Source organism: Carlito syrichta, unplaced genomic scaffold (genome assembly GCF_000164805.1).
Source record: "Carlito syrichta isolate Samal-C Ts95f unplaced genomic scaffold, Tarsius_syrichta-2.0.1 Scaffold303652, whole genome shotgun sequence".
NCBI lineage: Eukaryota > Metazoa > Chordata > Mammalia > Primates > Tarsiidae > Carlito > Carlito syrichta.
In genome coordinates, this window is record NW_007247748.1 from 607,234 (window position 1) to 634,787 (window position 27,554).

Sequence of the window (27,554 nt, forward strand, 5' to 3'; positions counted from 1 at the left end):
CCAGGAAGTTCCCATGATATTGGTTAGGTTTTTTAGAGGCAGCTGGTTGTTGCTGCAGTTTTTCTTAACTCTTATTAAAGGAAAATTTACTCTGAGGCCTACTTACACGAAAAAAGTCCCGGTAACCTTTGTAGTTCTTCACTATGACATTCCCATGAACAAAACTCCATATATTTATAGTCTGCATATTTTCTTTTCATATTCTAATTCTGTGTTTTCTTACTATCTTAGTCCATTTGGGCTGCTGTCATAGAATTCCACAAACTGGGTAGCTGTAAGTTTAAGTGTTTGACCCAAGGCTGCACATCAGATAATGGGCAGAATCCCATCTCATGATTTCTGCCATTATTCTCTTTACAGAGGAAATACTTGATCAGTTCTTTGTAAAAAATCAACTTTGAGGTATAATTTAATTATAATAAAATGCTGAAGATTTAAATGTGCAATTTGAGTTGTAACAGATGTGACCACTACTCCAGTTATTTCGTCACCCCAGAACGTTTCTCTTGCAGTCATTCCCCCTACCCTCGGCCCCAACTTCATATAAATGTAATTATATAAATTGTACCTTTTATGCTGACTGTTTTTTGCTCTGCAGAATGTTTTTGAGATTCATCTATTGTCATGTGCACTAGTAGTATGTTTTTTTACTTTTATTACTGGTGTTATTCCATCGTGTTACTATGTTGTAATTTGTTTATCCATTCATATGTTGATGGACAATTGGGTTCTTTACAGTTTTTGGCTATTGCAGATAAAACTGATGTGAGCATTTATGTATGAGTCTTTTTGTGGAAATATATTTTTATTTTTCCTGGTTAAATAGGAATGTAATTGGGATATAATGGTAAATGTGTGTTTGACTTTATAAGAAACTGTCACACAATTTTACAGCATGGTTATATCATTTTGTACTCACACCAACAGTGTTATGAGTTCTAGTTGTCCTACATCTTGATGAATGCTTTCTGTTGTCAGTCTTTGTAATTTTAGCCATTCTAGAGGATATGAAATGGTATCTCATTGTAATGTGCATTCCCCTTATGACTAATGAAGTAGAACATTTATTCCCTTGCTTATAAGCCATTTATATATCTTATTTTGTAAAGTATATGTTCAAATATTTTATACACTTTTTATTGGATTATTTATCTTTTGAGTTCTAAGTTTAAAAATATATATTCTAGATTCAAATTCTTCATCAGATAAATATATAAGTAAAATATTCTCGCCCAGCATGTGACTTGTTTTTTTATTTTGTTATTGTTGTCTTTTGAAGAGCAAGTTTTAAATTTTAATTAATTCCAATTCATAAGCTTTTTCTTTTATGATTAGTGGGTGGTTTCTGTGTCTTGTGTAAGAAATATTTGTCTACTTCACTGACAATATGACTATGTAGAAAATACAAAATTGCAAAAAAAAATGATTAGTGTCATGCAGATTGTTTCTTGTATTGTTTTCTAGAGTTTAATAGATTTAGTTCTTACATTTTGATATGTGATCTATTTAAAAATGATTTTTGCGTATGGTATGAGGCAGGGATCTGGGTTCATTATTTTTCCAGATAGATACCTGGTTGTTTCAGCACCGTTTGTTGAAATGATATCCTCCCCCACCTTTGAACTACCTTGGCACTTCATTAAAAAGCAATTGATCATATAAATATGGGACTAAAGGATTCCCACTTTATCCATCTGTTTCTTGGTAGGCCTGTGTTACACAGTGTTGATTACTGTAACTTTACTGTAAGTCTTGAAATCAAGTAGTGCAGGTCATCCAACTTGGTTATTCTTTTGTTTTGTTTTTGAGTTGGAGTCTCACTCTGTCGCCCAGGTTGGAGTGCAGTGGCATGCTCACGGCCACTCCAGGCCATTCCAGCGTCGACCTGCTGGGCTCCTGGGATCCTTCCGTCTCAGCCTTCCAGGTAGCCGGAACTATAGGCGCGAGCTACCATGCCTGGCTAATTTTTGATTTATTGTAGAAACAAGGTCTCGCAAATTTGCCTGGGCTGGTCTCGAACCCACAGGGCTCAGCCAGTTCACTTGCCTTGGCCTCTCAAAGTGCTGGGATTACAGGCTGAACCACTGAGCTCGGCCAAATTATGTTTTTCAAACTGTTTGTCCGTTCCTCTGAAGCTCTAGAAAAATTTTTTAAGCACTGCTTTAGCTGTATCCCACAAATTTTGATATATTGTGCTTTTTTATCATGAAATATTTTTACATTTCCTTTGACTTTTTTTTCCCCTTTGGCCCAATGGTTACTTACTTATTTATTTGTTTATTTATTTAATTATTTATGTGTCGGAGTCTCACTCTCTTCCAGGTTGGAGTACAGTGGCATGCGCACAGCCACCGCAATCTCAACCTGTTGGGCTCAGGTGATCCTTCTGCCTTAGCCTTCCAAGTAGCTGGAACCACAGGCACACATCACCATTCCCGGCTTTTTTTTTTTTTTTTAATAGAGACGATCTTGCCAAGTTGCCTAGGCTGGTTTTGAACCCCTGATATCAGGCAATCCTCTTTCCTCCCAGAGATTACAGGTGTAAGTCATCATGCCCGACCCCAAGGATTATTTAGAAGTGTAGTTAATTTTTTAGTACTTGGGAATGTGAAGTGTCTTGTTAATTGATTTCTGATTTTAATCCCTTTCCAGAAAACATACTCCAATGTTGCAATCTTTAAATTTATTGAGACTTATTTTGGGAACAACATGGGGTGTATTTTGGTGAACATTCCATCTGTACTTGAAAAAAGTATTTGATTACTTTGCACTTTGGGATATAATTAATAGTCACCTAGAGTATGGTAAAAGATAAATAGGCAGGGAAAGGTGGTAGAATTGAAATTGATTAACTCTAGAGTAAATGGAATGCTTGCTAGAGGAGGTAACACTGAGCTAGGATTTGAAGGATAAGAGTATAGGTTGAATTTGTCAGAAAAAAATGCCAAGGGAAAGGGCTTTAGGGAGAGGGCAACATGAATAAAGAAAGGCACATCACTGTGTAAGTGGTATGTACAGTGTAGAGCTGTGACTGGAAAAACTAGACTCAGATTGTAAAAGGCTTGGAATGACATGTTAATGAATTTATGACATTCACACAGAAAGTCTTCAGTAAATAATGTTGATAAAGGAGTAATTCTCAGTCGTGTGTAAATACATATACCTTTTTACCACTTAATACAGGCAACAAAACCATATCTAAATTTGAAGGATTTTTTTTTTTTTTTGAGAAGTGACTAACCTTTTTGGGGGATCTAATTTTTCAGACTAAAGTCATAGAATAATTGCTCTGTCATTGTCAGTACCAGTGACTCTGATCTCTTATCTTTCCATTTTCTTCAACTTTTTCCTCTCTACTTCCTTTTCATCACCACTTAAGCATGTTTAAAACTCACTAGTCTTAAAAAATAAAATAAAAACACCTACCACTGCCCTGTCTCAATTCCAGCTGCTGCCATATATTCCCCCCCTTCCTTTGTAGAACTTTCTGAGAGTACTGTGTACATGTCTCTGTTTACTCACCCAGACTGCCCTTGCTAAAGTCTAATGACCTCCACATCACAAAATCCAGTGGACATGCTCAATGTCCTCTTACTTATCTACATTCAGTACATATGACCATGACCATGACTTCCTTCTTGAAATATTTTCTTTCTGATTTTTATGATATCCGTCTTTTGATTTAATCTTTCTCTTCCTTCTCTAATACTGTTGCTCTTTTACAGTCTAATCTTTTGATTTCTCATCCTCTGGCCATTAAGTGTTTAGTTCTTCTTCTCCTGTCTACATTCTCTCCTTGGTCTGTCTCATGCACCCTCGTGACTCCATGGACCAATTTTATGACCCCGGCCGGTAGCGCTCTTCTGCCATCCACATATTCCTCACAGGTTGTCTGTCTTTCTCTTCCAAACATTTTTCTCCAGTTTTCCTTATCAATAAATGCTACCACTGCCCCTACTAGCCCAAGCTGGAAACCCAGGAATCACTTTGATTTTTTTCTCCCTACGTTTAATGCATTGCAAAGTCCTATCCATTCTCCCTCCTAAAAGTTCTTTCTCTTTCTACCCACTATTATTATCCTAGCCCAAGAAGCCATCATCCCTAGGTTGGATGCTATTGCAGTAGCCTCCTAACTAATATTCCCACATTTGCTCTAGCCCATTTCTAATCCATTCTCCAGCATTGTATCTTTTAAGTCACTGTATCTGTGCATGTGTGTTTTTTAAGTTCATAAACTTCATTTTTTTAAAGATCACTTTTAGGTTTACAGAAAAATTGTTTAGAAAGTACAGAGAGTTCCAACATACCCTTCTTCTCCCTTACTTTCCTCTATTATTAATATCTTGCATTAGTGTGGTCATTTGCTATCATTGATGAGCCAATATAGATACATTAATAACTGAAATCCACAGGACTTTAGGGTTCACTGTTTATGTTGTACATTCTAATGGACTTTGGCAAATATATAATGACATGTGTACATCATTACTGTATCATATAAAGTAATTTCACTGCCCTAAAAATCGCCATACTCCACTTATTTATCCTTTCCTCCCTCTCTATGAACCTCTGGCAATCACTTTTTCTTGTTTCCTTAGTTTTACCTTTTCCAGATTGTCATATAGTTGGAACCATACAATATATAGCTTTTCAGATTGGCTTAGTAATTTGTATTTATCACTTAGTGATATGTATTTATGACTCCTTCATGTCTTTTCAGGACTTGATAGCTCATGTCTTTTTATCTCTGAGTATTATTCCGATGTCTGGATTTACCACAGTTTGTTTGTCCATTCACTTATTGAAGGACATCTTGGTTGCTTCCAAGTTTGGCTATAAACATTCATGTGTGGGTTATTGTATGGCCATAGTTTTCTACTTTATTTGCGTAACAAGGAGCACAGTTGCTGGATCATATGGTAAGAGTGTGTTTAGTTTGTAAGAAACTACCAAACTGTCCTCCAAAATGGTTGTACCATTTTACATTCCCGCCTGTTACTTCCCATCCTTGCTAGCATTTGTTGTTGGCGTATTTTATGTTTGCAGATGATAGATAATACACTAAATGGCTGACTCCAGATTTTACATGATTTTGCTAAATTAAAATGATTGGTCAAAATAAATAGAATAAAATAGGTTTGAGCTAAATGTGTAACCCTTTACTAGACCTGAAAAATGTCTTTTCATAAGCTAAAAAAGAAACATGCTAAAGGAGAAAGATGTTTATTATATGATGTGTGTGACTTGGCCACTGTGGTTGACTGTAAACCCAAAGTGTCAACAATTTAATGAGTTGGCCAGACATCTGAATACTTAACTTGTTGTGTTTGTAGAGGGGTATATGGTGTGGAACAAGAAAAATATTAATTTGGTGCAATATCTGATGATTATACAATACATGGTATAGGCTTTAATTTTGGATGCCACATTTTAGACCAACATTGGAAGATTAGGAGGTGTTCAAATATGCAGCTCTGTGGTATGGCAGAATTCTGGATGTGGAATTTCATAAGTAAGTGACTTCAAACTGACTTTCTTTCATATTAACTGCCTTACTTTAAGCAGCTTATTAACCATCTTTCAAGCTTAGTTCTCCCGTTTTTAAAATGAGAATAATGTCTACCTTGCAGAATTGTGATATGTAAAGGAAAACATTCCCAATGAAGTGTTTTTACAAATATAAGGAACTCTCATTCATTTGATTGGCAAGGGGACTTGAAGAGTTAAATAAACTGACTTTTGGCTTTTTAATTTATAGGCTGGAGAAGAGGAGATTTTGGTAACGAGGCATGACAATGAAAGCAATAACAGCTACTGTTGGTTAGATGTCCATTGAAGGGCCAGGAACCATGCTTGACAACCTTGACATGAGTCATCTCCATTTCATCAGATTTGACACTTAAGATTTTGTACTATTGCTGTTTATGCATGTTTAAACACATATTTCAAAACACATACTCTGTGTAAAACTAAGTGCTAGCTAGCATCCTAGCGAGCACCAAGAAAACTAATGATTGACCATCCTAGCAAAGGAGACAAATATGGACTCAAATACTCGTAGGAAGTCACAGCATGTATAGGGGCCGGGTGAAGGGGAATACTGTGGTTATAGGAAGACTTGCCATATGACCTGGGTGGTGGGTGCTCTACATGAAACGTTGGTGGTAGTGTGTGTGCTGCTCTTCAACAGTGGGGCTGCTCTCACTGGCTGGGTCTGGAGGCCGGAGAACAGGCAAGTTCCATCTGTATCTGTTGATCCCACACTGGGTAAACAAGTAGGCATGATATTATAGCAGCCTTAAATTGTGAAATATGTGGTTTTACTTAATGCCCTCTTTCTGCTACCACTTATCAATCAGTTAGGCTTTAAAACCACAGCATTCTAGTGTGCTTCACTTGTTTCACTTAACTCTAAAACTTTATGTTTACTACCATTCACTTTAATGAATGCCAGGGACTCTGGAAATCACAGGGGAAGCCAATGACAGTATGATAGGATATGAACAGTGATTTTTCCTCTGCCTCAAGACTAGTAGCTCAGATGGATATGTTAGATCTGATGCTGCTTTTTCTCTTGGGTTTTCTTAACATTTCCGCATGTTTTGGCCCATGAGCTTCTAGAATATATCTCTATGTAAGCTGGTATGTCCAAGTGCTCTTATGTTTCAGTTATTTTTCTGGTAGTTACCTGTTGTCCACAGATCAGGGCAGTGTCTGAAGAACTAGGTATATGCTTCTCTGGCAAAAGATTAGATTTTCCTTCAGTCCAGTGAAAGTGATGAGTCGGTGTACATGTTAGTCTAATAATGTCCTGCTTTGTTATGCCTGTGTTTCTAAGCGTATGGGTTAACTTTAGGACTACTTTATGGCTCAGGCTTCAATTAGGAAAAGTGAATAGATTTGGTTCATTAAGCCAGACCATCTGTAGTTTATCGTTGGGCTGGAAGTTCTCTGGAATGTTTCAGAGCTGTTCAGACTGGGTCACTACTCTAGCAGTTTATTGGAATGACAAGGATTGAAGTGACAGGTGTTTCTTCCTGTGTTCATAGATTCCGTATCTAACTTTAAACTATACATATCTGAGTGAAAGGAATTTATATTTTGGATCATTCATTTATTTACTATTGAGTATGTTTATAAAATAATATGAAGTTATAAAGTTAATTACAGAAGACTTTTGCCTTCAAGGAGCTTAGTCTTGCTGGACAATTAAGATAGGTACATAATTAATAGCCATAATCCAGAGTAAAAAGTGAAATGTACTGCATAAAGATACAAGTCAACATTATGGAGAGTCTGAAGAAAAAATTATTGTTTTTGTCTGGGGAAGAAGGGTGGGTAGAGATTGTGATGTGATGGGATAGCTGGGGTTAATAAGGCATCATAGAGGAAATTTTTTAGAACAGAGGGGTGAAAAAACAAGTAGAAATTTGACTTACAAAAGTTCAGGAGAAAGACTATGCAGAAAGTAGAAACAATACTGGATAGTGGCCTAGAGATAATAAGGAATAGAACATGCAAAGGAAAGAGTAAGACATGAGTACAGTTGAACAACAGCATATATGAGTGATAATAAAAGAAAATTAGGCTGCAAAGATCAGTTGTAGTAAGATGAGAAAAAAGATTGGAATGTTAGAGTGGATTTGTCATTTAAGGCCTACTTAATCTACCCTGGCGGAGTGTCCAGAAGACACTCTTTTACCATGACTGTGAGCAATAAATTTGTAAGGGGAACCCCAACATCCTTAAAGAACTCTGTGATCACTCTTTTCTGTATGCCAGACCTTATGGTAGGAACTCTGGTCACTAAACTGGGAACCCTAAATGCAGTGGGAGGAATTGGATCCAGGGTAGCAGAAGCCAAATAGTGGCATTCAACCACAAAGGCAATATGAGCATAGTTATCACAAAATAGACAATACAGAAAATGAGCAAATGAACAAAATAATAAGAACCCAGACCTTAGGGAGCATACATTTTAGTGGAGGAGATAGGCAATAGACAAATACTAAAGTTTGAGATGCTTATTAATTATTAATGCGGGAGTATTAGTAGACAATATAATTTACAAGTCTGCAACCCAGAAACAAACTGTGGACTAGAAATATAAGTTAAGGAAATATCAGAATACATATCATATTTATAGCATTGCTAATGTATAAGAGCACTTTGCAAGAGATTGTGTAAGGAAGTAGAACACATGAGCTCTGAGGAGCTCCATCAAACAATTGCCGGAGGAGGAATTTATAGACAGATTGAGAAGTAGTTGCTGAGAGGAAATCTAGAAGTATAGAATGTTTATGTTTTTGTTTTGTTTTTTTGAGACAAGATTTCACTCTGTCACCCAGGCTAAAATGCAATGGCATGATCACGTCTCACCGCAGCCTTGAGCTTCTGTGCTCAAGTGATCCTCCTACCTCAACCTCCCAAGTAGCTGGGACTATAGGTACACACCACCACACCTGGCTCATCTTTCTATTTTTTGTAGGGATGGACTCTCACTCTGTTGCCCAGGCTGGTCTCAAACTCCAGGCATCAAATGATCTCCCACCTCAGCCTCCCAAAGTGCTGGGATTACGGGCATGAGCCACCACACCTGGCCATACAGAGTATTTAGAACAGAAGAAAAGAGTCAATTGTGTCGGATGCTTTTGAGCAATCATTTGGGATGAGGATGTATTAAATTTGGCATATAAAGATATTTTGTGACTTCAGTGTGCATTTCAGTGACTTCACACGGAAGGACTTCAGATTTGAATGGATTAAACAGTGAATGGAAGGAGAAAAAGGAGAGACAGTGTACACAGACACCCTATTTGAGGAGTTTGGGAAAGGAAGCACAAAAATGGGATTGTGGGGTTAGGGAGGGTGGGATTGACTTTGGATGGGAACAAGAGTCCCTCCTCCACTGTGCAAGGAAGGTAGGGCAAACAAGTGTAGATGCTTATCAGTTTGTACATTTGAAGGTGGGAAATGATTGTGTTTTATTTCGAACTGAGCCCTAGACAGGCAGAAAGAGGTGTTGGAGGTTTAAAGGGACAGAGGGCATAAAATTACTTTCTCAAAGAATGGGTCAGCTCCTGTAGTCAAAATAGTTGAGCAGAGAAAAGAATAAAGCTTGCTGAGCAACCCTTGGGTTCTTGCTACGATTGGAAGCCGTCATTGATGTTGGTATTTGCAATGGTTTTGTGTTTTGGTTTTTTTTTCTTTTTTTTTCTGCAATGCTAGAGGAGGGGAAGGGTTATATATAGAGAGAGATGGTTAGAGTGTTCCAACCACGTAAGACTCAGTTAAGTGTGACTTCTAAGTGAGAACAATTGCAACAAGACCATCTCAGCCTTAAAACAAATATACTGAACATAATTTGATAACTTTTTGGTTTCCGAGGCTTCATTATATTAGTAGAACACTCTTATTGTTACACAGTGACTGCTCTAGGTTCAATTTAGCAAGTTTTCATTCAGTGCACACCACAATTTTAGGCTTTGCTGTCTTTGAACTGAAAGTTAAAACCCCTGCTCTAAGCAGCACCTGCCTGCAGTAAGAATGCTAGGTGCTATGAGAGTAATGTGTACCCTGTGCCAGGGAAGTACTGAGAGGTCCAGGTCAGGCTGTGGATGCGATAGGAAGTGTACAGGGACACTCTTAGGAAGGGTGACCAACGTATTCAGTTGCGTTGGAACTTAAAAGATCCATTGTTTGAGCCCTTATCTGAAAATGGTGGCTAGAGTTCTGGGTCAAACCATTAAAACAAATCAAAATAGTATGTATTTTTAATAAGAAATATTAAACAGCATTGTATAAAAACTAGAGATTATGAACTTTTCAGCATTATGTTCATTTTGAATACTGTAGTTGAGAAAATGTTTTATTTGGTAAGATAGAATTCAGGTTTTGTGGAATTTTTTTAAGTGAGTGCCTAAGTGTTTTTAAGATCTCCAGTGTATGACAACAATGGCTCTCTTGTGTTTAACTCAACTTAAAAACTCCTGATTTTTCTATTTGTTTTTGATACTTTTGAAATCACTTTTTAAGAAATGCAACATCGACCAGCTATAAATGGAATAAAGAAAATAAAAGATTTTATTTACTTATTTTGGGAGGAACTGGATAAGCCTTGGAAAAGGATGAGCTGAAAAAAGGGGAGCAATAAGAACATTTCCTGTTGTAAGTCAGGTACTGTACTGGGTATTTCTATGCATAGTGAATGCATTTAGTTTTAACAGAATCTCATGAATTGTAGGTATCATTGATATCCATTTTACAGATAAGAAAAATTATTATTAAATAATTTGTCTTGGGCAGATATACAAATCAGGATTAAATCCTAAATCTTTGTCTTCACTGCCTGTGATCTTACACAAAAAAGGTAAGGTGAAATGAATTTAGCTGTTGGCATTATAAAATAAAATGAAACTATTTTATATATGATTTTTTTTTAAAGAAGGAAGGAATGGCAGTATTGAGAAATAAAGTAGAATTCCCTCTACTGACCAAAGTCTGGAGCAGTTGTCAGGGTGGTATTTAGGAGTGATGTTTCGAGTATTACTAAATCAGGGTTATACCTGGTAGTAATATCGATGGAGGTAGGTGGTAGGGAGGATTATCTGTGCACTGCATTGAAAGCTCAGAGTTTGAAAAAGTCTTTCATTGTTTGCATCATATGCGATATCTGTATTCCCAGTGAAATATGTATGTGAATATTAATTTTTCTTGTTTAAACTTAAATAAATTGCTACCTATAACTAAAATTACCATCTCTCTATCAAATAATTGTGATATCTATGACATCTCTAGTTAGATACACATTGGTATAAGAGTTCTGAAAAGGTATTTTCTTTGATCACTGTATTTTCTCAGAAATATCTTTTAGAAATGTGGGAAATCAGCTGGGTGCGGTGGCTCATGCCAGTAATCCCAGCACTTTGGGAGGTGGAGGCGAGAGAATTGCCTGAGTCCAAGGGTTCAAGAGCAGCCTGGGCAACTTGGCAAAACCTCGTCTCTAAAATAAATAAATACATACATACATTCATACATACTTAGCCAGACATGGTGGCACATGCCTGTGGTTCCAGCTACTTGGAAGACTGAGGTGGAATGATCACCTGAGCCTAGCAGGTCGAGGCTGCGGTGGCTATGAGGGTGCCACCACACTCCAGCCTTGGCAACAGAGTGAGACTCCCACTCAAAAAAAAAAAAAAAGAAAGAACGAAACGTGGAAAATCAACCTGGTTAGTATTTTATATGAATGGAGAATATAGATTTTTAACATACAGTATAAATCTAAGAAAATATGAAAAGGATTTGTATATGTGTTATGTATTGGTTTGAGAAAATCACAGAAAAGTTTCCCTCTGGGTTTTTAAAATATATATTCATAAGACTTAAGTTTCTCTTCAAGTGTAATTTGTCATGTATTTCTAAGGTAGAATGGATGAGACCTAGCTTAAATATTATACTCAATAGTTTATGCCTTACAATTAGTCCTGTAAAACTCTTTAGTCCACTCCACTAACTACTGTCTTTACTGTTCCTAGGTTATCGAGTCTTTGGGAATTATTATTTATAAAGCACTAGACTATGGCTTGAAGGAGAATGAAGAAAGGGAATTAAGCCCTCCCCTAGAGCAGCTCATCGATCACATGGCCAACACCGTAGAAGCTGATGGTAGCAACGATGAGGGCTATGAGGCTGCAGAGGAAGGCCTGGAAGATGAAGAAGATGAAAAGAGAAAAATCTCAGCTATCCGGTCATATAGAGATGTTATGAAGGTAAAGCATAAGCTCGTATAGTACGTGTTTCTCTTACGAGTTGCTATTTCATTTTTTAAAAATTGAATGGTAATTCAGCATTTGATAATAGTTCCCAGACTTTTCACCATGCTGACTGAGGCCTTTTATGGTTGGATCATAATTATCAAAAAACCACTTTTAGATATTATATATTTCTTATCATTACATGTCATATACTGTCTTGACCGTGATGTACTCATTTACGTGAATATTCTGAATCTCAGTATCACAGTTGGTTGTTTTACTTTGTCTTCTTGACTTACTTAGTGGTATTTATAGGTACTGAAACAAGTTCAGTGGATTGGACTGAATTTTTCTTTTTAGTTAAATGGGCTGTGTACTTCTTGAAGGCCATGGTTTCTATAGTGCTAAAAGTACAGAGATTAAAATTAAGACAGACTTGTCAAATTAGCCTTAGAAGAAAGAGTTCTGTTTTGAGTTACTTACAAATGATGTTTATTAGATTTTATAAGCAGTATCGGCGATATATTTCTTATTTCCCAACTTTTCATAAAGTATTTCAGAGATGAGAATACAGAGGAACTGTGACAACAGTACTTTTCAGGGGTGCCTGCTCCTTATGCCTCCTTAGATGTTCCATCTCACAGGATCTCTGGAAAGGGACTCAGCAAGTTATGATTCTTATGAAATTCAGATGTATTCTTTAGTTCTTTTTAGAGTGATAGTACTTCTCATTTTAAACCAACAGCCTATACATGTAAAATCTCCTCATCAATACAGATAGAAACTTCACACATTATACCCTTTTTTTATTTTCTAAATATTAAGGGTTTTTTTTTTAAGGCTTATTTCTTAAAAGCATACTCAAAGGCCGCGTAAAACCTTCTGCAGACCACAGATGACCTGTTCACTTTATGGAAGACAGAAAAGCCACATACACCTCTGAAAGTAAACTAACAGTATTTTGGTGGTGTGTGTGCTAGGGGAAGGGGTACACGAGTTGTGGTAAAGGAGGAAGGGAACAGCCACCTAACCAACTAGATCCATAAAATCAACCATGGCACCAATAGCATGACAGATGTCATAGCCAGATTGCTGTCTTACACTACAGGTTTGGAAAATGAGAGCCAGACCGTAATTGGAATCTTAAAATTCTTATTAAATGACATTAAACCTTTTAACTTATAAAACAAAAATTCTTGGGCATCTAGCAATTTCGATGGATACCTTTTATTTTATTTTTCAGTTTGAGCTACTGTGTTTGCCCTAACTTATTACTATCATCATATGAAAAATAAATACTTAAAGAGTGTTTAAAAAGACAGATTTTATAAATTGGAAGAAAACTGAAGTTTACCAATTCTATTCTTAGAAATTTTATTGGATAATGTCACACTCTCACCTCTTGTTTCTTGGTTTTCATGCTAATCCAAACTGACGCACAACATTCTCCACATCTATAGCAATATGTTCTGAATGTTTCTTTTAGCTAAATGAGAACAAAATAGCCGAAACATTTGACAAGTAAGCTGAAATTTTAAAATTTTTATTACGTCTTCGTATTCACTATACAGTACACATGAGTTTGTGTTTTGTGAATTGAAAGCGCAACTAGTAAATTGACTTGTTTATTTTGTTGGAAGAGAATACAAGAACTAACTGAATATAACCACTTTCTCCTTACTGAAACTAATTTCATGTAATACAAATAATGGAATGTTTAGAAACTTGGAAATAATTTGTTTTCAGTTCTTAGTGAGCAAGATCCTCCTTAGTGTGTAACTTTTTCCTACATAGTCTTTTATTCCAACTAATCTTTTAATTTGGTGTGTTTTAATATGGAATGTTGTAGCTGAAGAATGCTTTCACATTCATTTCGTTATCTGAGCTTTAAGGTAATACTGTGAGGTAATTTGGGTAGGCATTCTTCCATCCATTTTACAAATGAAACTAAGGCTTGAGAAGTGTGTGTCGTGTCCACCATCATATGACCAAGTAAGGTAGAGAAAGAGTGATGCTAGAAAGGACAGAGTGGAATGCTGTCTTCAAAGTTCTAAAATAGAATCTGGAATTATTTACCCAGTGAAATACCTCAACTAGAAAGGTAAAATATCTTTTCTGACAAACACAGAAAATGTGTTGCCGGTAGATTGTAACTAAAGGGAATACCAAAGGGTGGTTATCAGGCAGAAGGAAGATCAGATCTGGTGGACATTTGGAGATGCAGGAGATTTGAAGAACAAAGAAAAAAACATGAAAATAAATCTAGTTATATGAAATTATAATAGTGTCTTGTATAATCAAAATATATTTGGAATGAAAATATATAACCGTAGCACAAAAGGGGAAGTGGAGCGATTGTTCAGAGATCGTAGGGAGTTCCTTAAAACACTAAGATATTAGATTTTGATAACAACTAATCTTAGGGAAACAACTGAAAAAAGTAAGAGAATTTGTGAAAACCAAGCTTATAGGGAAAGGGGACAGTTAGGCTAATTTATTAATAATCCAAATGAAGAGACGGAGAGAATTGCAAAGGAATATGGAACAGATGAGGTAAATAGGTGGGAAAACAAATAGAAGATGGTAATTTGACACCTAATTAATAGTTACATTATATGTAGATGGTCTAAATCTTTACTGCTCAATACATGTGGCTATTGATTACCTGAAATGTGGTTAGTCTGAATTTACATGTGCTGAAAGGGTAAAATATATACTGGATTTCAAACACTTGACACCCAAAAAAGAATGTAAAATGTCTCAATAATTTTTATATTGACTATAATTTGAAGTATTGCAATTTTACTTATATCTTTTTTACTTTTAAAAATGTGGCTACTAGATAATTTAAAATTACATATGTGGCCCACATTGCGTTTGTATGTATTGTACTAGCTTAAAGTACTCTAATTTTTAAAAAAGATTTTTAGACTGCATTAAAAATACAAAATATGGCCATACGTTGCTTACAGAAGATACACCATAAATACAGAGCACAGAAAGCTTAAGACAAAAAAAATAACGTTTTAACCAGATGAAAGATATAGGTATTATTTTCAGATAAAATGGACCTAAAGGACAAAAGTATTACTAGAGATAAAAAATGAATGCTTGATGATTAAAAGGTTCAATTCACTAAGGAGAAATAACCATTCTGAATTTTTTATGTAATAGCATATCCTGTAACAACAGCATCGAATAACATTCAAATAATTAAATCAAATTAAAACTAAACGAATAAGTAGAAAAATTTACAATCATAGTAGGAGGGTGTACATACTTCTCTTGGTTTCAGTGCCAATATAGATTATTTGAACAATGGGAATAACAAACCTTAATTAACATTATTGGACATGGCACCCATCCACTGCAGAGTATACATTCTATTCAGGCATACATGAAACAATAAAAAATTTGACCATATTGTAGGCCATAAAAACAAGTCTTAACAAATTTCAAAGAGTTAAAATTATATAGGAAATATTCTGTTACCATAGTAGAATTAGTCCAAGTATTAACAGTAAAAGTGATTTTATTATTTCCACATATATTTGCCCAGTCAAAGAAGAAATCACAGTGGAAATAAACTAAATAATGATGAATATGTGGCCTGTCAAAATTTAAGGGATACTGAAGTCCAGACTACAGAGAAATTTATGGATATCAATGCATCTGTTAGAAAAGAAGAAGCACTAAAAGCAATAATAGTGAAATGTTGAGTTTTCCCTCTAAGATTAGAAGTGACCCATGGGTGCTTGCTATCACCACTTCTATTCAACTTTGTACTGGAGTTCCTAACTAGAGCAATCTGGCAAGAGAGAAGTTAAAAATTACAAAGACTAGAGAGGAAGAAATATAACTGTAGTGATTCACAGATTTTATGATTAGGTAGAAAATGCAAAATAATCTATAGATTATCTTTGAGAATTAGTAAGTGAAAGGATCCACTGAGGGGAGGTGGGCCGGTGCCCGTGCCCATGCTGCGGGAATAATGCAAGATTGCAACAAGGAAGAAAGTAGAAAGAAGTAAAGTTTATTATTCACCTTTCACAGATTGGAAAGGGGGCCAACACTCAGAGGCAAGTGTGGCCTCGAAGGATCAAGCAATTGATATATTTAAGGGCCTTTGGGCAAGGGGATTTAAGCCCAGAAGAATGTCCAGGGCCCACTGTAGCCACATGAGTCTTAGATCTTGAGGTAACCAGACACTAGCATCTCATGCCCTCAGGTGGTGGGTTAGATGGGAAGAGATGGGGGGGGGCGGGGGGGCCCTGCAAGAGACTTGTCAGACGTTTGCAGTTTACAAACTCCTTGACCAAAAGGTGGTCTTATTATCATTTCTATGGCTTATGCCAGCCAAGGGGTGATCTTTGATCTTCTGCCTTGACAAGGAACCTGAAAAGTTTCCTAGAGATCGTTGTGCTAAACCATGAATTGAAAGGTTGGGCTGTTGGGCTGTCCTGGTCTTACATCTGATGGAGATTTGCTGAGGATGAAGGGACAGGCTACCAGCTTGGCCCACAGTAGAATGTCTGAATGCTTCTTAAAACCTGCCTATTGGAAATTTATCTATGTCTAACCTGTGCTAGATTCAAAGCATGTCAGGGATAAAGTCCAAGCAAAAATGGTTGTGCTGAGGCAAAAAGACTACACTAAACTAAGTTTATTCTAGGTTTCTTTCTTTCTTTCTTTCTTTCTTTTTAAAGCAGGATTTATTGAGAGGACCAAAAAGCTCCCACAGTGGGAGGGAACCCAAGGGGGTTGTCCTATTCTAGGTTTCTTATAGGTTCCTTCTTTCAGTAAGTGAACCTAGGAAGGTCTCTGATGAAGGGTCAATATATAAAAATCAGAACAACGAAGAGTAGAAAATGAAATTTTGTAAGTATATAATATATAAGTATTTTTATATATGTATATATGTGTACACACACACACACACACACACACACACACACACACACACACACACACACACACACACAGTTTTTATATATACACATTAAAGCATCCCAGAAAATCAAATACCTAGGAATAAGGCAAACCAAAGTCATGCAAAACCTTTATACAGAAAACTATAAAACATTGTTAAAATAATTTTCAAAGAATTAAATGACTTGAGACATACCATCTCTCCCTAAAGGATTGTTACAATCTCAGGGGCTTTTCTCTGAAAACTGATGAACTCTATTAAAATGGAAATGGAATGCAAAGGACAAGAGTAACTAGGGCAGTAGGGTAACCCAGGCTGGAGTGCAGTGGTTTGCTCATGGCTACCACAGCCTCGACCTGTTGGGCTCAGGTGATTCTTCCGCCTTAGCCTTCCAAGTAGCTGAAACCACAGGCACGCACCACCACATCCAGCTAATTTTTTATTTATTTATTTATTTATTTATTTATTGTAGAGACGAGGTCTCACCAAGTTGCCCAGACTGGTCTCAAACCCCTGAACTCAGGCAATCCCCTCATCTCTGCCTCCCAAAGTTCTGGGATTACAGGTGTGAGCCACCACACCAGACCAGAATTATAAATTCTAATAATTGCTGTAAAGCAAATGAACAGAAAACAGTGATTTAAAAATAACAGGAAAGCTAGAGGCAAAGAATACATTTAGAAAGGACAAACAGGGAAGGCTCTCTGAGTAGGTGGTATTTAAATTAACACCTCTAGAGTATGAAATCTGCAAAGAGATTGGCATATTTTAAAGAAGCAAATCCAGGGTTACCAAAGCAAAGTGAAGGGAAGAACGACAAATCAGATCAGAGAGGTAGGTATGGGCTAGATGATGAGGACTTTTTAGAGCATAGAAGAGTTTTGGTTTTAAGTCCAGTGGGAGCCACTGTCCTACTCTGCCCGAGACACGCTTGCCTTAGGTCTCTATGGCTCGCTCCTGTCTTCATTGAACTCTCAGCTCCAGGGCTACCTCCTGACCATTCTTTCCAGATTATCTCCCCTCCCCAACACTGGTTTTATTTTCTACCTCTCACCTGCATTATTTTCTTTAATAGTAGCTGTTATTCTCAACATTGGATGTGTGTGTGTGTGTGTGCATGCATATGCATGTGTGGATGTGTGCATGCGCATGCACACACGCTTAAGGTCTGAGATACTCATTAGAATGTTCATTTTGAGAGGACAGGGACTTGGACTCGTTCAATATTATGTCCATTTCTACCACAGTTCCTGGTACATAGTTGGCACTTGATGAATAAGCAAGGGATAAATATAATCCAAATTATATTCATAAAATATTTTTACTGTCCAGTGGAGGAGACTCTTGTGGGTGGATGAGAGAGGAATCTAGGAGTCCTCCAATGAAAGAAAACAGTGACTTGGCCATGAGGTAGAGGAGATGGAGAAAAAAGTAGAGAGCTTTCAGGTGGTATATTGTGAAGGCAAAAATAACAGGACTCACTGATGGTCAAGGCTGACTCTTAGCCAGGGTGGTGGTATAGACCGATAGTCCCAGCTATTCAGGAGGCTGAAGTGGGAAGACTGGTTGGCCCCAGAAGTTTGAGACTAGCCTGAACATAGCAAGACCCAGTCTTGAGGAGGGAGAAAAAGAAAAAAGGATGGCTCTCAGATTTCTGATAATAAATGGTACTACTCACTGAGATAGAAAAGATGGAAAGAGTAAGGAAAACCAGGAGTTGAATTTTGGAAATGTTAAGTTTGAGATGTCTTTGTGACATCTGAGTGGAAATGCTTCGTATACCATTATAAGTTTTTAATGTAAAGGAAAAGTCTGGTCTAGACTAGGAGTTGGAGAGTCATCAGTCTACAGGTGATATTTAAAGCCCTTAGACTAGTCAAGATCAGCTACAGTGAGTAGTGTATACCCGAAGAAGATCCAGGATCAATTCCTCAAAAAACTCAGCCTTTCAGTTTAACTTAAAAATTTATTCGTGGAGCAAGGAGAGATAGGTTATATTAAGAAGTCACATAGCCCAATCCTCTCCTTTTTGAGATAAATGGAAGCCCAGTAATGTTAAATAACTTGTTGAAGTTCATAAAACCATGTTGATTGATATGGGATAGAACCTGTTCCTTCTAATTATGTCTCCCTACCCCCATAGCACCCCTTTTTCGGTAACTAAAAAATTATTTTGTGACTTGCTTACTATATACCATGCTTTATGCTTAAGCACTTTAAGAACATTATTTCCTTTAATATAAAAATATTACATCTATTTTACAGTGAAGTGGAAAAGAACTTGGGTTCTGGAGTCAGACTGCCTGGATGCAGTTACATTTCTGCCATTGACTAGCTGTGTGACCTTGGGCAAATTACTTAGCTGTTACAAATCTCAATCTCCTAATCTCTAAATTGGGTTGTTGCAAAGGACCTCTTTGTAAAAGAGGTTTTCTGTTTCTTTTTCTTTCTTTCTTTCTTTTTTTTTTTTTTTGAGTTAGAGTCTCACTCCTTCGCCCAGGCTGGAGTGCAGTGGCATGCATGCTCACAGCCACCCCAGCATGGACCTTCTGGGCTCCAGTGATCCTTCCACCTCAGCCTTCTGAGTAGCAGGAACTACAGACACGTGACACCACACCCGGCTTTTTTTTTTTTACTGTAGAGATGAGGTCTCGCCAAGTTGCCTGGGCTGGTCTCCAACCCTGGGCTCAGGCAATCCACTTGCCTCCACTTCCCAAAGTGCTGGGATTACAGGTTGAGCCACTGAGTCTGGCAGTTTTCTGTTTCTTAAAAAAAGCCTATTGGGATTTTGTTAGGGATTGCATTCAATATATTGTATTTTAACCATATTAAATCTTCCAATCTATGAAACTAGGATGTCTTTTTGTTTATTTAGATCTTCTTTAATTTTTGTTGCAATGTTTAATCATTTTCAATGTATAAGTCTTCCATTTCCTTTGTTAGGTTTATTCCTTAGCATTTCTGATGAGATTATAAATGGAATAATTTTCTTAATTCATTTTCTAATTATCCTTTGGCCATTTATAGAAATACAACTCTTTAAAACATAACGATTATATGTGGATACAAAATTATTATTTTATAGAAAGATAAAATTATTCCAGAATACTGGACTCTTGATAGGATATTTTTCCAATCTTATCAATTTAAGTGGTGTTTGATTTTTCTGAATTGCTTTTCATGATGTTAAATTGCATTTTATCCACAAGTAGAGTAGTCTTGCAGGGATTATAGGCTATATACAGCAAAGGACATTAGGACTGTAGGCAGCACCCGTGGGCTTTTGTTGCCCTCTGCCCTCTTTCTTTCACTCCCAATTTCCCCAAGCTAACTGCTGAGGCAGCTTCCCCATGATCTTCATGTTTTCCTGACATTCTCTTTACTACATTATAAAATTCAACATGTATCAGAACAAGTTTGGGCTCCAGAACCCAATATATATAGGACTATATTTGAATTCTCCTCCCTCATGATAACCGTGTAACTAGACAGACAAATCATTTGACTTCTCCTTCAGTTTCCTTTGCTACAAAATGGGGATAATTCAGGGTTACACTGAAGAGTAAGAGTAAATGGTATATATGGTAAATGGTATATATCTTGTATATATGACATGTCAAATATAGTATCTGGCATGATAATTGCTCAATAAATGGTAGCTGTTAAAATACCTGAATTATCATCAATACTCAAAAAATGGTGGTTCCTTTTCTGCTTCCAGCCAACACGTATATTTTTAAATGTTTTATCATTTTCAAATAGAAGCTAAGTAATTCTAATAAGCTCATATGTGCTGTTGGGTGTCTGTTAGTTTAGTGGACCACTTTTCCCATTTAACTGGGTAGACTTTACTGATGATCTTGTGCTACATTAAGCCTTGAATGATGGGAATTGCCATGCTGTCTGATACGAAAATACAAATATACTAGATGTGTCTGTTTTTAAGGTACAAAATAACCCAAATGATAACCAAGTACCCTTATTTTCCTCTTCTGTAGTTATGTGCTGCTCATCTGCCAACTGAATCAGAAGCACCAAATCATTATCAGGCAGTATGTCGCGCACTATTTGCAGAAACAATGGAGCTCCATACATTTCTGACCAAAATTAAGAGTGCTAAGGAGGTAAGTACTACTGTTTTGATATTTACCCCTGGCATTGTGAAAGATAAACCTGAATTTTCAAAATTGTCCTTTCTATTTAAAAAAAAAATGTATTACCTTCCTTCTGATGAGTGCTCAAAATCATTTAGGAAAGAAGGAACTTAGGCAAAGTTAAAATAGCAGCAGTGTGAACCATTTAAAAAACAGATTTTCATATAGCTTCCTTGCACATGGGAAATAAATGTTACTGAACTGGTTCAGTCTGTTCCATGTGACTTGTTTTTCACTTTCTTTCTGCCTCTCTTCTCTTATGTCTTTTCTGAAACATGTTAGTACCTCTTTCAGGAAGGGATAAGGACTCAGAAAGGCGATAGCACTCACATCTGATCACTTAACTATTTTAAAGTAGTTGATTAAAGATTTTTTTTTTCTTTGAGTTGGAGTTTCACTCTGTTGCCCAGACTGGAGTGCAGTGGCACACTCCCGGCCACCACAGCCTCGACCTGCTGGGCTCCAGCCTCAGCCTTCCAAGTAGCCAGAACTACAGAGGTATGCACTACCATGCCTGGCTAATTTTTTTGATTTATTAAGAGACAAGATCTCCCCAAATTGCCCGGGTGAGTCTCGAACCCACAGGCTCAGGCAATCCACTCGCCTTGGCCTCCCAAAGTGCTGGGATCACAGGCTGAGCTACCAAGCCTGGCCTGATTAAAGATTTAATGGAGGAGATTGGAATTAATATTTAGACAATTAAAAATCACATTTTAGCTCTTTTAATTATTATTTATCAGTGCCTATAGTTAAAAGTGTTATATATAAAGTCCAAAAAGAATCATTCTAATTTATTTAAAAGGTGAGTCACTGTATTTTATGTTACACAGATGGTTGTGAAATTTCAGTGAGATCTTATATAAAACAGCACAGTACCTGGCACAAAGTGAGAGCTCAGTGCTCAATGGTAATAGGTAATAGGGTTATAGATATAGGATATAGCTATAAATATAAATAGAGGTAGGAGCGGGAATTTATTAGGGAAATTGGCTCATGTGATTATGAATGATGAGAAGTCCCACAGCAGGCCATCTGCAAGCTGGAGGCCCTGTGCTGCCAGTAGGCTGGTTCAGACCCAAGGCCTGAGAACCCCAGGAGTTGCTGGTGCAAGTCCTGGAGTCCCCGGAGTGTATACCAGCTCCAGGAGAGAGAGACACCAGTTGGCCTTTCCTCCATTTGTATTCTATCTAGGCCCCCAGCCAAGTGGATGGTGCCTGTCTACATTGAGGGAGGATCTTCTCCACTTTGTTCACTCAGACTTGCTCACTGTCTCCTCTGGAAACACCGTCATAGATACACCTAAAAATAATGCATCACCAGTTCTCTAGGTATTTTTTAATGCAGTCAAGCTGACATCTAAAATTAACCATCACAGTATCATTTCTTATATAACTAAAGTACAGGGTTTATCTGAAGCAATGTGCAAAAACTTACTATGACCCACACTTTTAGGAGAAACATACACTGGATGGGTAAGCAAGGGGGGAAAACTAACCTGGCTTCCAAACAAAACTTAATTAGCCCTTGTAATAAGTAGGTGACAGATGTCTTGGGCAGATTACTGTTAATAAACTACCCTTAAACAGATCCATTGCATGTGTGTAGATAAGCTCTCTAAGCATTCTTCATCTGCTGTAACCAGGGTACTGCTTTTTAGACCTTTTATGATAAAGCAATGAAAAGAAATGCCTTACTCTTTTTTTAATTTTACAGAATTGCATCAAAGTGAAAAGTTGTCAACAGGGTAGAAAAGGGTGAATAAATGTTATTTGAATAATAATTATAAATTCAGTATTGATCTGTCCGCCTGTGTATCTACCTACCTACCTACCTACCTATCTAATCATGAACTAACTGTTCTTCTTGGACAGAACCAGATGAAGTAGGGGTCTGATTAAAAGCTTCAAAGTGAACATCCAAAGACTTGTCCTCAGCTAAGTTTTATCAAATACTAAAAAAGATTACTTTTTAAGGTTATTACCTTCCCCTGCTTGTTGAGACTGACATTACCTTCTCCAGAGTATTACCTTTACGTGTAAGTATAGTCCTGTTGGCTTAGTAGAGTAAATAAATGAGCTCTTAAAGTCCTTCTAACACTGATATTCTTAGAAGCTATTTCTGAGCTTAATATTAACAAGTATTTTGCTATTCTATACCAGTGAGCATTAAAACATTTTGTTGCTCTTGATTAAAACTTCATTTTGCCAAATAAACAAACACATTTTCTTTGATTTTTTTTTTTTTTTTTTTTTTTTTGAGTCAGAGGCTCACTCTGTTGCCCAGGCTGGAATACAGTGGCATGATCATGGCTCACCGCAGCCTTCACCTCCTGGGTTCAAGCAACCCTCCTGTCTCAGCCTCCTAAGTAGCTGGGACTATAGGCACGTGCCACCACACCCGGCCAATTTTTTTTTTTCTTTTTGTGGAGACAAGGTCTTGCTATGTTGCCCAGGCTGGTCTCAAATTCCTGGGATCAAGTGGTCCTCCTGTCTCACCTTCCCAAAGTGTTAGGATTACAAATGTAGCCACTGCGCCCAGCTACAAACACATTTTTGAGAAGTTTAAACATTATCAAAGTTTATTTAAATAAGAAACCTACAGGTAGAGTAAAATTGCTGTGTGTCACTGCCGGCAGAAACCAGCTAGGCCAGATTCCAAATGACTGGAATTCCAAATGACCATACTTGGGACCCTTGTGGCCAGTTGGAATTCAAGCCACATCTCTCACCTGTCACCACCCAAAGGTTAGGTGTTACAGGCACTAGTTCTGTCCTGTTTTCTCATCTCCCTCTACTCTGTTGATCTCTCTCTCATCCTTTCCCAGTCTCCTCTCTAGACACTATATTCCATTTTGAAAATAAGTTCTGCAGTCCCTCAGGCTCTTCTCAGAACCTCCCCCCCAAAGGTAGTGCTTTCTTTTGCTTCCCTTTTGCAAGAAGTTGCTCTCTTCCCTTTCTGAACTGGCATCAGCCTTCATCCTTGTTCAAACACCCTTCTTCCTTGGAAACTCATGCCATCACTTCTGTCCTTCTTACAACCACTGTCACTGACATGTGCCGTCACCTTGAGTGAAATTATCAATGAAAAAGAAACCATAGCATTGTACCCTTGACTTCCCTCTACTTCAGTACTCTTCTTACCTGAACATACCTGTATTCTCATGATAACTTGTAGTCATTTCACCTCGGAACTCACAGGCTCTTTTTCCCTGCTTTCTTACTCTAATTCCTGCCTTTCTAGATCTTCCCCCCTACTATCTAAACTAATTTTTATTCTGTTGACTCCCCTAGTTTCTTCTAGTTTATCATCCTTTTGGAATTCACTTTCTTTCTTGCGTGGACTAGGTTCAATCACTTACGAGTTCAGTTCTACCCCTCTCCTTTGGATTATGAGACTAGCCTCCCTGCTGGTCACCTTCATCACTGAAGTCCTCTCCATCAGTTTCATCTTCATTTTGTTAGTAAATGATTTTTGTAAATCACATAGTATCCTGTGGCCAAATCCTGTGTGCTATGTGTAGCCCTTGAGGCTAACCACAAGCAATTACAGGGCTCTACTTGGGCAAGCCTCACAGGGAAAGTGCGAGCTGCCCTCCCATATGGGCCTTGGTGCCCAGCTAGTGTGCTGTCATGTTCTGCAGATGGTTGCAGGGACTCAGAGCATCTCTATTTTCCCCTAAACCTCCTACTCTCTGTGTTCTAACCCTCTTTCCCTTGCACTCTGACTCAACACTTTCCACTCTTAACCTTTCCCTTTTTCCTTCCCATTCGCCCCTCAGGAGGTCTTTGTCCAGTCTCCGCAGCAGTGAGATGATTTCCCCACCTGTCCTTCATGACACTTGACCACACCCAGTGCTGTTCTGTTGGGGGGAAATGGAACAAAGGAAGCCAGTGTCACAGAACCAAACTGGATCTGTTTGCCTGCCTGCACCAGAAAGCCAAACACAGAAACTCTGGGTTTTTGCACCGAGAAAGGTTTATTGCTAGACAGCCAAGGAAGAAGATAGGAGTCAGGCTCAAATTTATCTCCCCATGCTGGCCTTGCAGTTATAGATTTTGGCTATTAAGGGAAAGATTTTGAGGGTTTCAGGGATGGACCATGATTGGCTGTAAGGAAAGAGGATTTGGGAAGTCCCTTGGGCATGTGCTGTTGCCCTTCCATGCTTCTTCATAGATCGCATAGGTGTTCAGAAAGTGGCAGTGTTAGCATGATCTGAGGGTGGAGTTTTCAGCCCTCTAACATCAAAAAGTTATTTATTCATTGGGTGAGCAAATCTATTCTGCACAGACTTGAGTTAGCCATGTTGGTTCCAAGCAGTCTCAGCCTGATAGCCAATTTTGTTGCAAACAAAGATAAAAGACTAGTCCTCTGTCCTGCAACATAGGCTCAAGAAATTTTGCTAGTTACTGAAATCTCTAACTCTGTGGGGTACAGTTTCACTAGCACTTTCCTTTTTTGCCTTGTCTACACAGTTGCAGTAAGTAACAGCTTGATTGTTACTTTCAGTTTGGCTGGTTCTCCTAATTGCCTTGAAACCTGGCAGCTCAACATAATTAAAATTGCTTATGTTTTCTGAATTTATCATGCTGTTTATGTTCATGACCCTTGCACATAATATTCTCTCTGACTGGAATTCACTTCTCCCCTTGTCTTCTTGGTGAACTTCCATTTATCCATCAAAACCCTGTTCCCATGTTGCCTCCTTAGGGAAGTATCCTTAACATCCATCCCTTTGCCACTAACAGTCTTAGTCCCTCCACTGCCTCTACACCTTGTACATCCTTGGGTCTTGCAGGTTACGTACTTCATAGTGGTCATTTGCTTACATCTTTGTAATCCCATCCTGACGACTGGACCAAATGGTTCTTGAGATGAATTCCTGTCACCCAGGCTGCAGTGCCGTGGTGCAATCGTAGCTCACTGCTGCCTTGAACTCCTGGGCTCAAGTGATCCTCCCACCTCAGCCTCCCAAAGCAGCTGAGACTACAAATGCACACTACCACACCCAGCTAATTTTTTTTTTTTAGCAATAAGTTCTCACTGTGTTGCCCAGGCTGGTCTGCAATTCCTGACCTCAAGTAAAACTCCTACCTCAACCTTCCAAAACACCAGAATTACAGGCATGAGCCACCATGCCTGGCCAATTTACTGCTTTAAATCATCTTTCTTTTAGTGACTCTTAATGCAGTATGTGGCACATAGAAAACACTCTCGAAGCGTTTGTTGAACTGAAATGATTTATGTGTTTCTGTGTTTTCTCAGAACTTCAAAAAATTTCCTCTGATTGAAAGAAGTTGTTTTGAAAGCACCTCTGGCTATTTAAAACATTTCAACCAAAATGTTCTGTATTTCTGTATTCTGGTAAATATGAGAACTTTTAACAGGCATATAGATGAAGTCTTAGGTTGCTCTTGCTGCTCTTTAAATATGTGTATAAACATTCTGTTGACCGGGCTTGGTGGCCTTTAACAGGGAATCCCGATAAGGCAAGCTGTGAAGTGTCTGCAAATCCTGACACTTAAGATCATTTTGTACCATTTAGTTACAGATTTTATGCTACATAAATTATCTGTCAACACTAAAGTTTCATGAATGAAGTCTTACAGCATCCAAATAGGTTTTCTTTTTCTCTGCAGTATATATGAGACTTTCTTGAAGTGATTAAAAAATTCATATGTTAGTTCATATATGATGTTTGTGGCTTTAACCTTTTCTCAAGAGTACTAAATTCACACTACCAATATAATAATACGTTACTTTGATTTTTTTCTAAAACTCTCAAAATACTTAATACATTTAAAGAATCTTTTCTTATATGCTAAATTGGCAACTTATTAAAATACAAAATCTGTTTTCACGTATTATAATTGTTCTATAAAATAGTAATTACATTTACTGAAACTGGTTACTTTATAAAACACTGTGCCTGGCTCATCATCTATTTATGTAGAAAATAAATTTGTCTTCATTCTAATCTCTTTTCACAATGTGATGATTTTCATTTTAAACAATGAGTAAGATCCTTTAAAGTTATTCTCCGAATGCTAAAGACGATTTGAGTGGACCTGCTGTTACTACATCTCATAAGCATTTAATATCCTTGAAAGGAAGTACATATTACCATCTCTCATGAACAACTTGATACTCTTGTAAGGATAGCTGGACCAACTATCTAAGCAATCCGCTGAGTGCCTCAGGTTGTGTGAAAGAAGAGCCCCCTGCCTCCTGCCAGCGATGTCACCACAGGCCAGAACCCTGTGCAGGTGTGGCTGATGAACATGTGCTGGGCAGAGTGAGCAGTTTTAAGTGTAAAAACGTTGATTGGAGAAAAGGCAATTATGTTAATGGTAATACCCTTTAATCCATAATTTTTTGATCATTAGTATCTGCTTTTGTTATTTTAAAATGGAATTATTTATCGGTTCATGAAACTTTAACCCTTGCTACTTTTGTGAATTATATTCATACAGCTCCTAAAGTGTCTTCTCTTGTTTACTCTGTTTAATTCTCATAACAATCCTGGGACTCTTTGCAAATTAGTAAATTGAGACTTAGTAAAGAGGTTAAAGGTTCACATAGAAGTAGGTTCTCTGCACTGTGGACACCAGCATTTCCATCCTTATCACACCCTTCAGTAAAGGTGTATCAACCTGGTTTTTAAAATAATAATTTTTTTTATTGTAAAGATGTGGGATACAATTCAAGATTAGGTAT

At 37.5% G+C, this 27,554-nt stretch overlaps 1 protein-coding gene across 2 annotated transcripts in view; it reads left to right on the forward strand.

Moving 5' to 3' along the window:
• SPIRE1 (spire type actin nucleation factor 1) overlaps positions 1-27,554 on the forward strand; it is a 157,213-nt gene that overhangs the window by 48,852 nt on the left and 80,807 nt on the right. For both annotated transcript variants that reach the window (XM_008058931.1, XM_008058932.1), the window contains exons 2-3: positions 11,538-11,771; positions 20,685-20,810. In XM_008058931.1, the coding sequence (XP_008057122.1) occupies positions 11,643-11,771; positions 20,685-20,810 (255 nt within the window). In that variant the 5' untranslated portion in view covers positions 11,538-11,642. The remainder of the gene's footprint in view (positions 1-11,537; positions 11,772-20,684; positions 20,811-27,554) is intronic.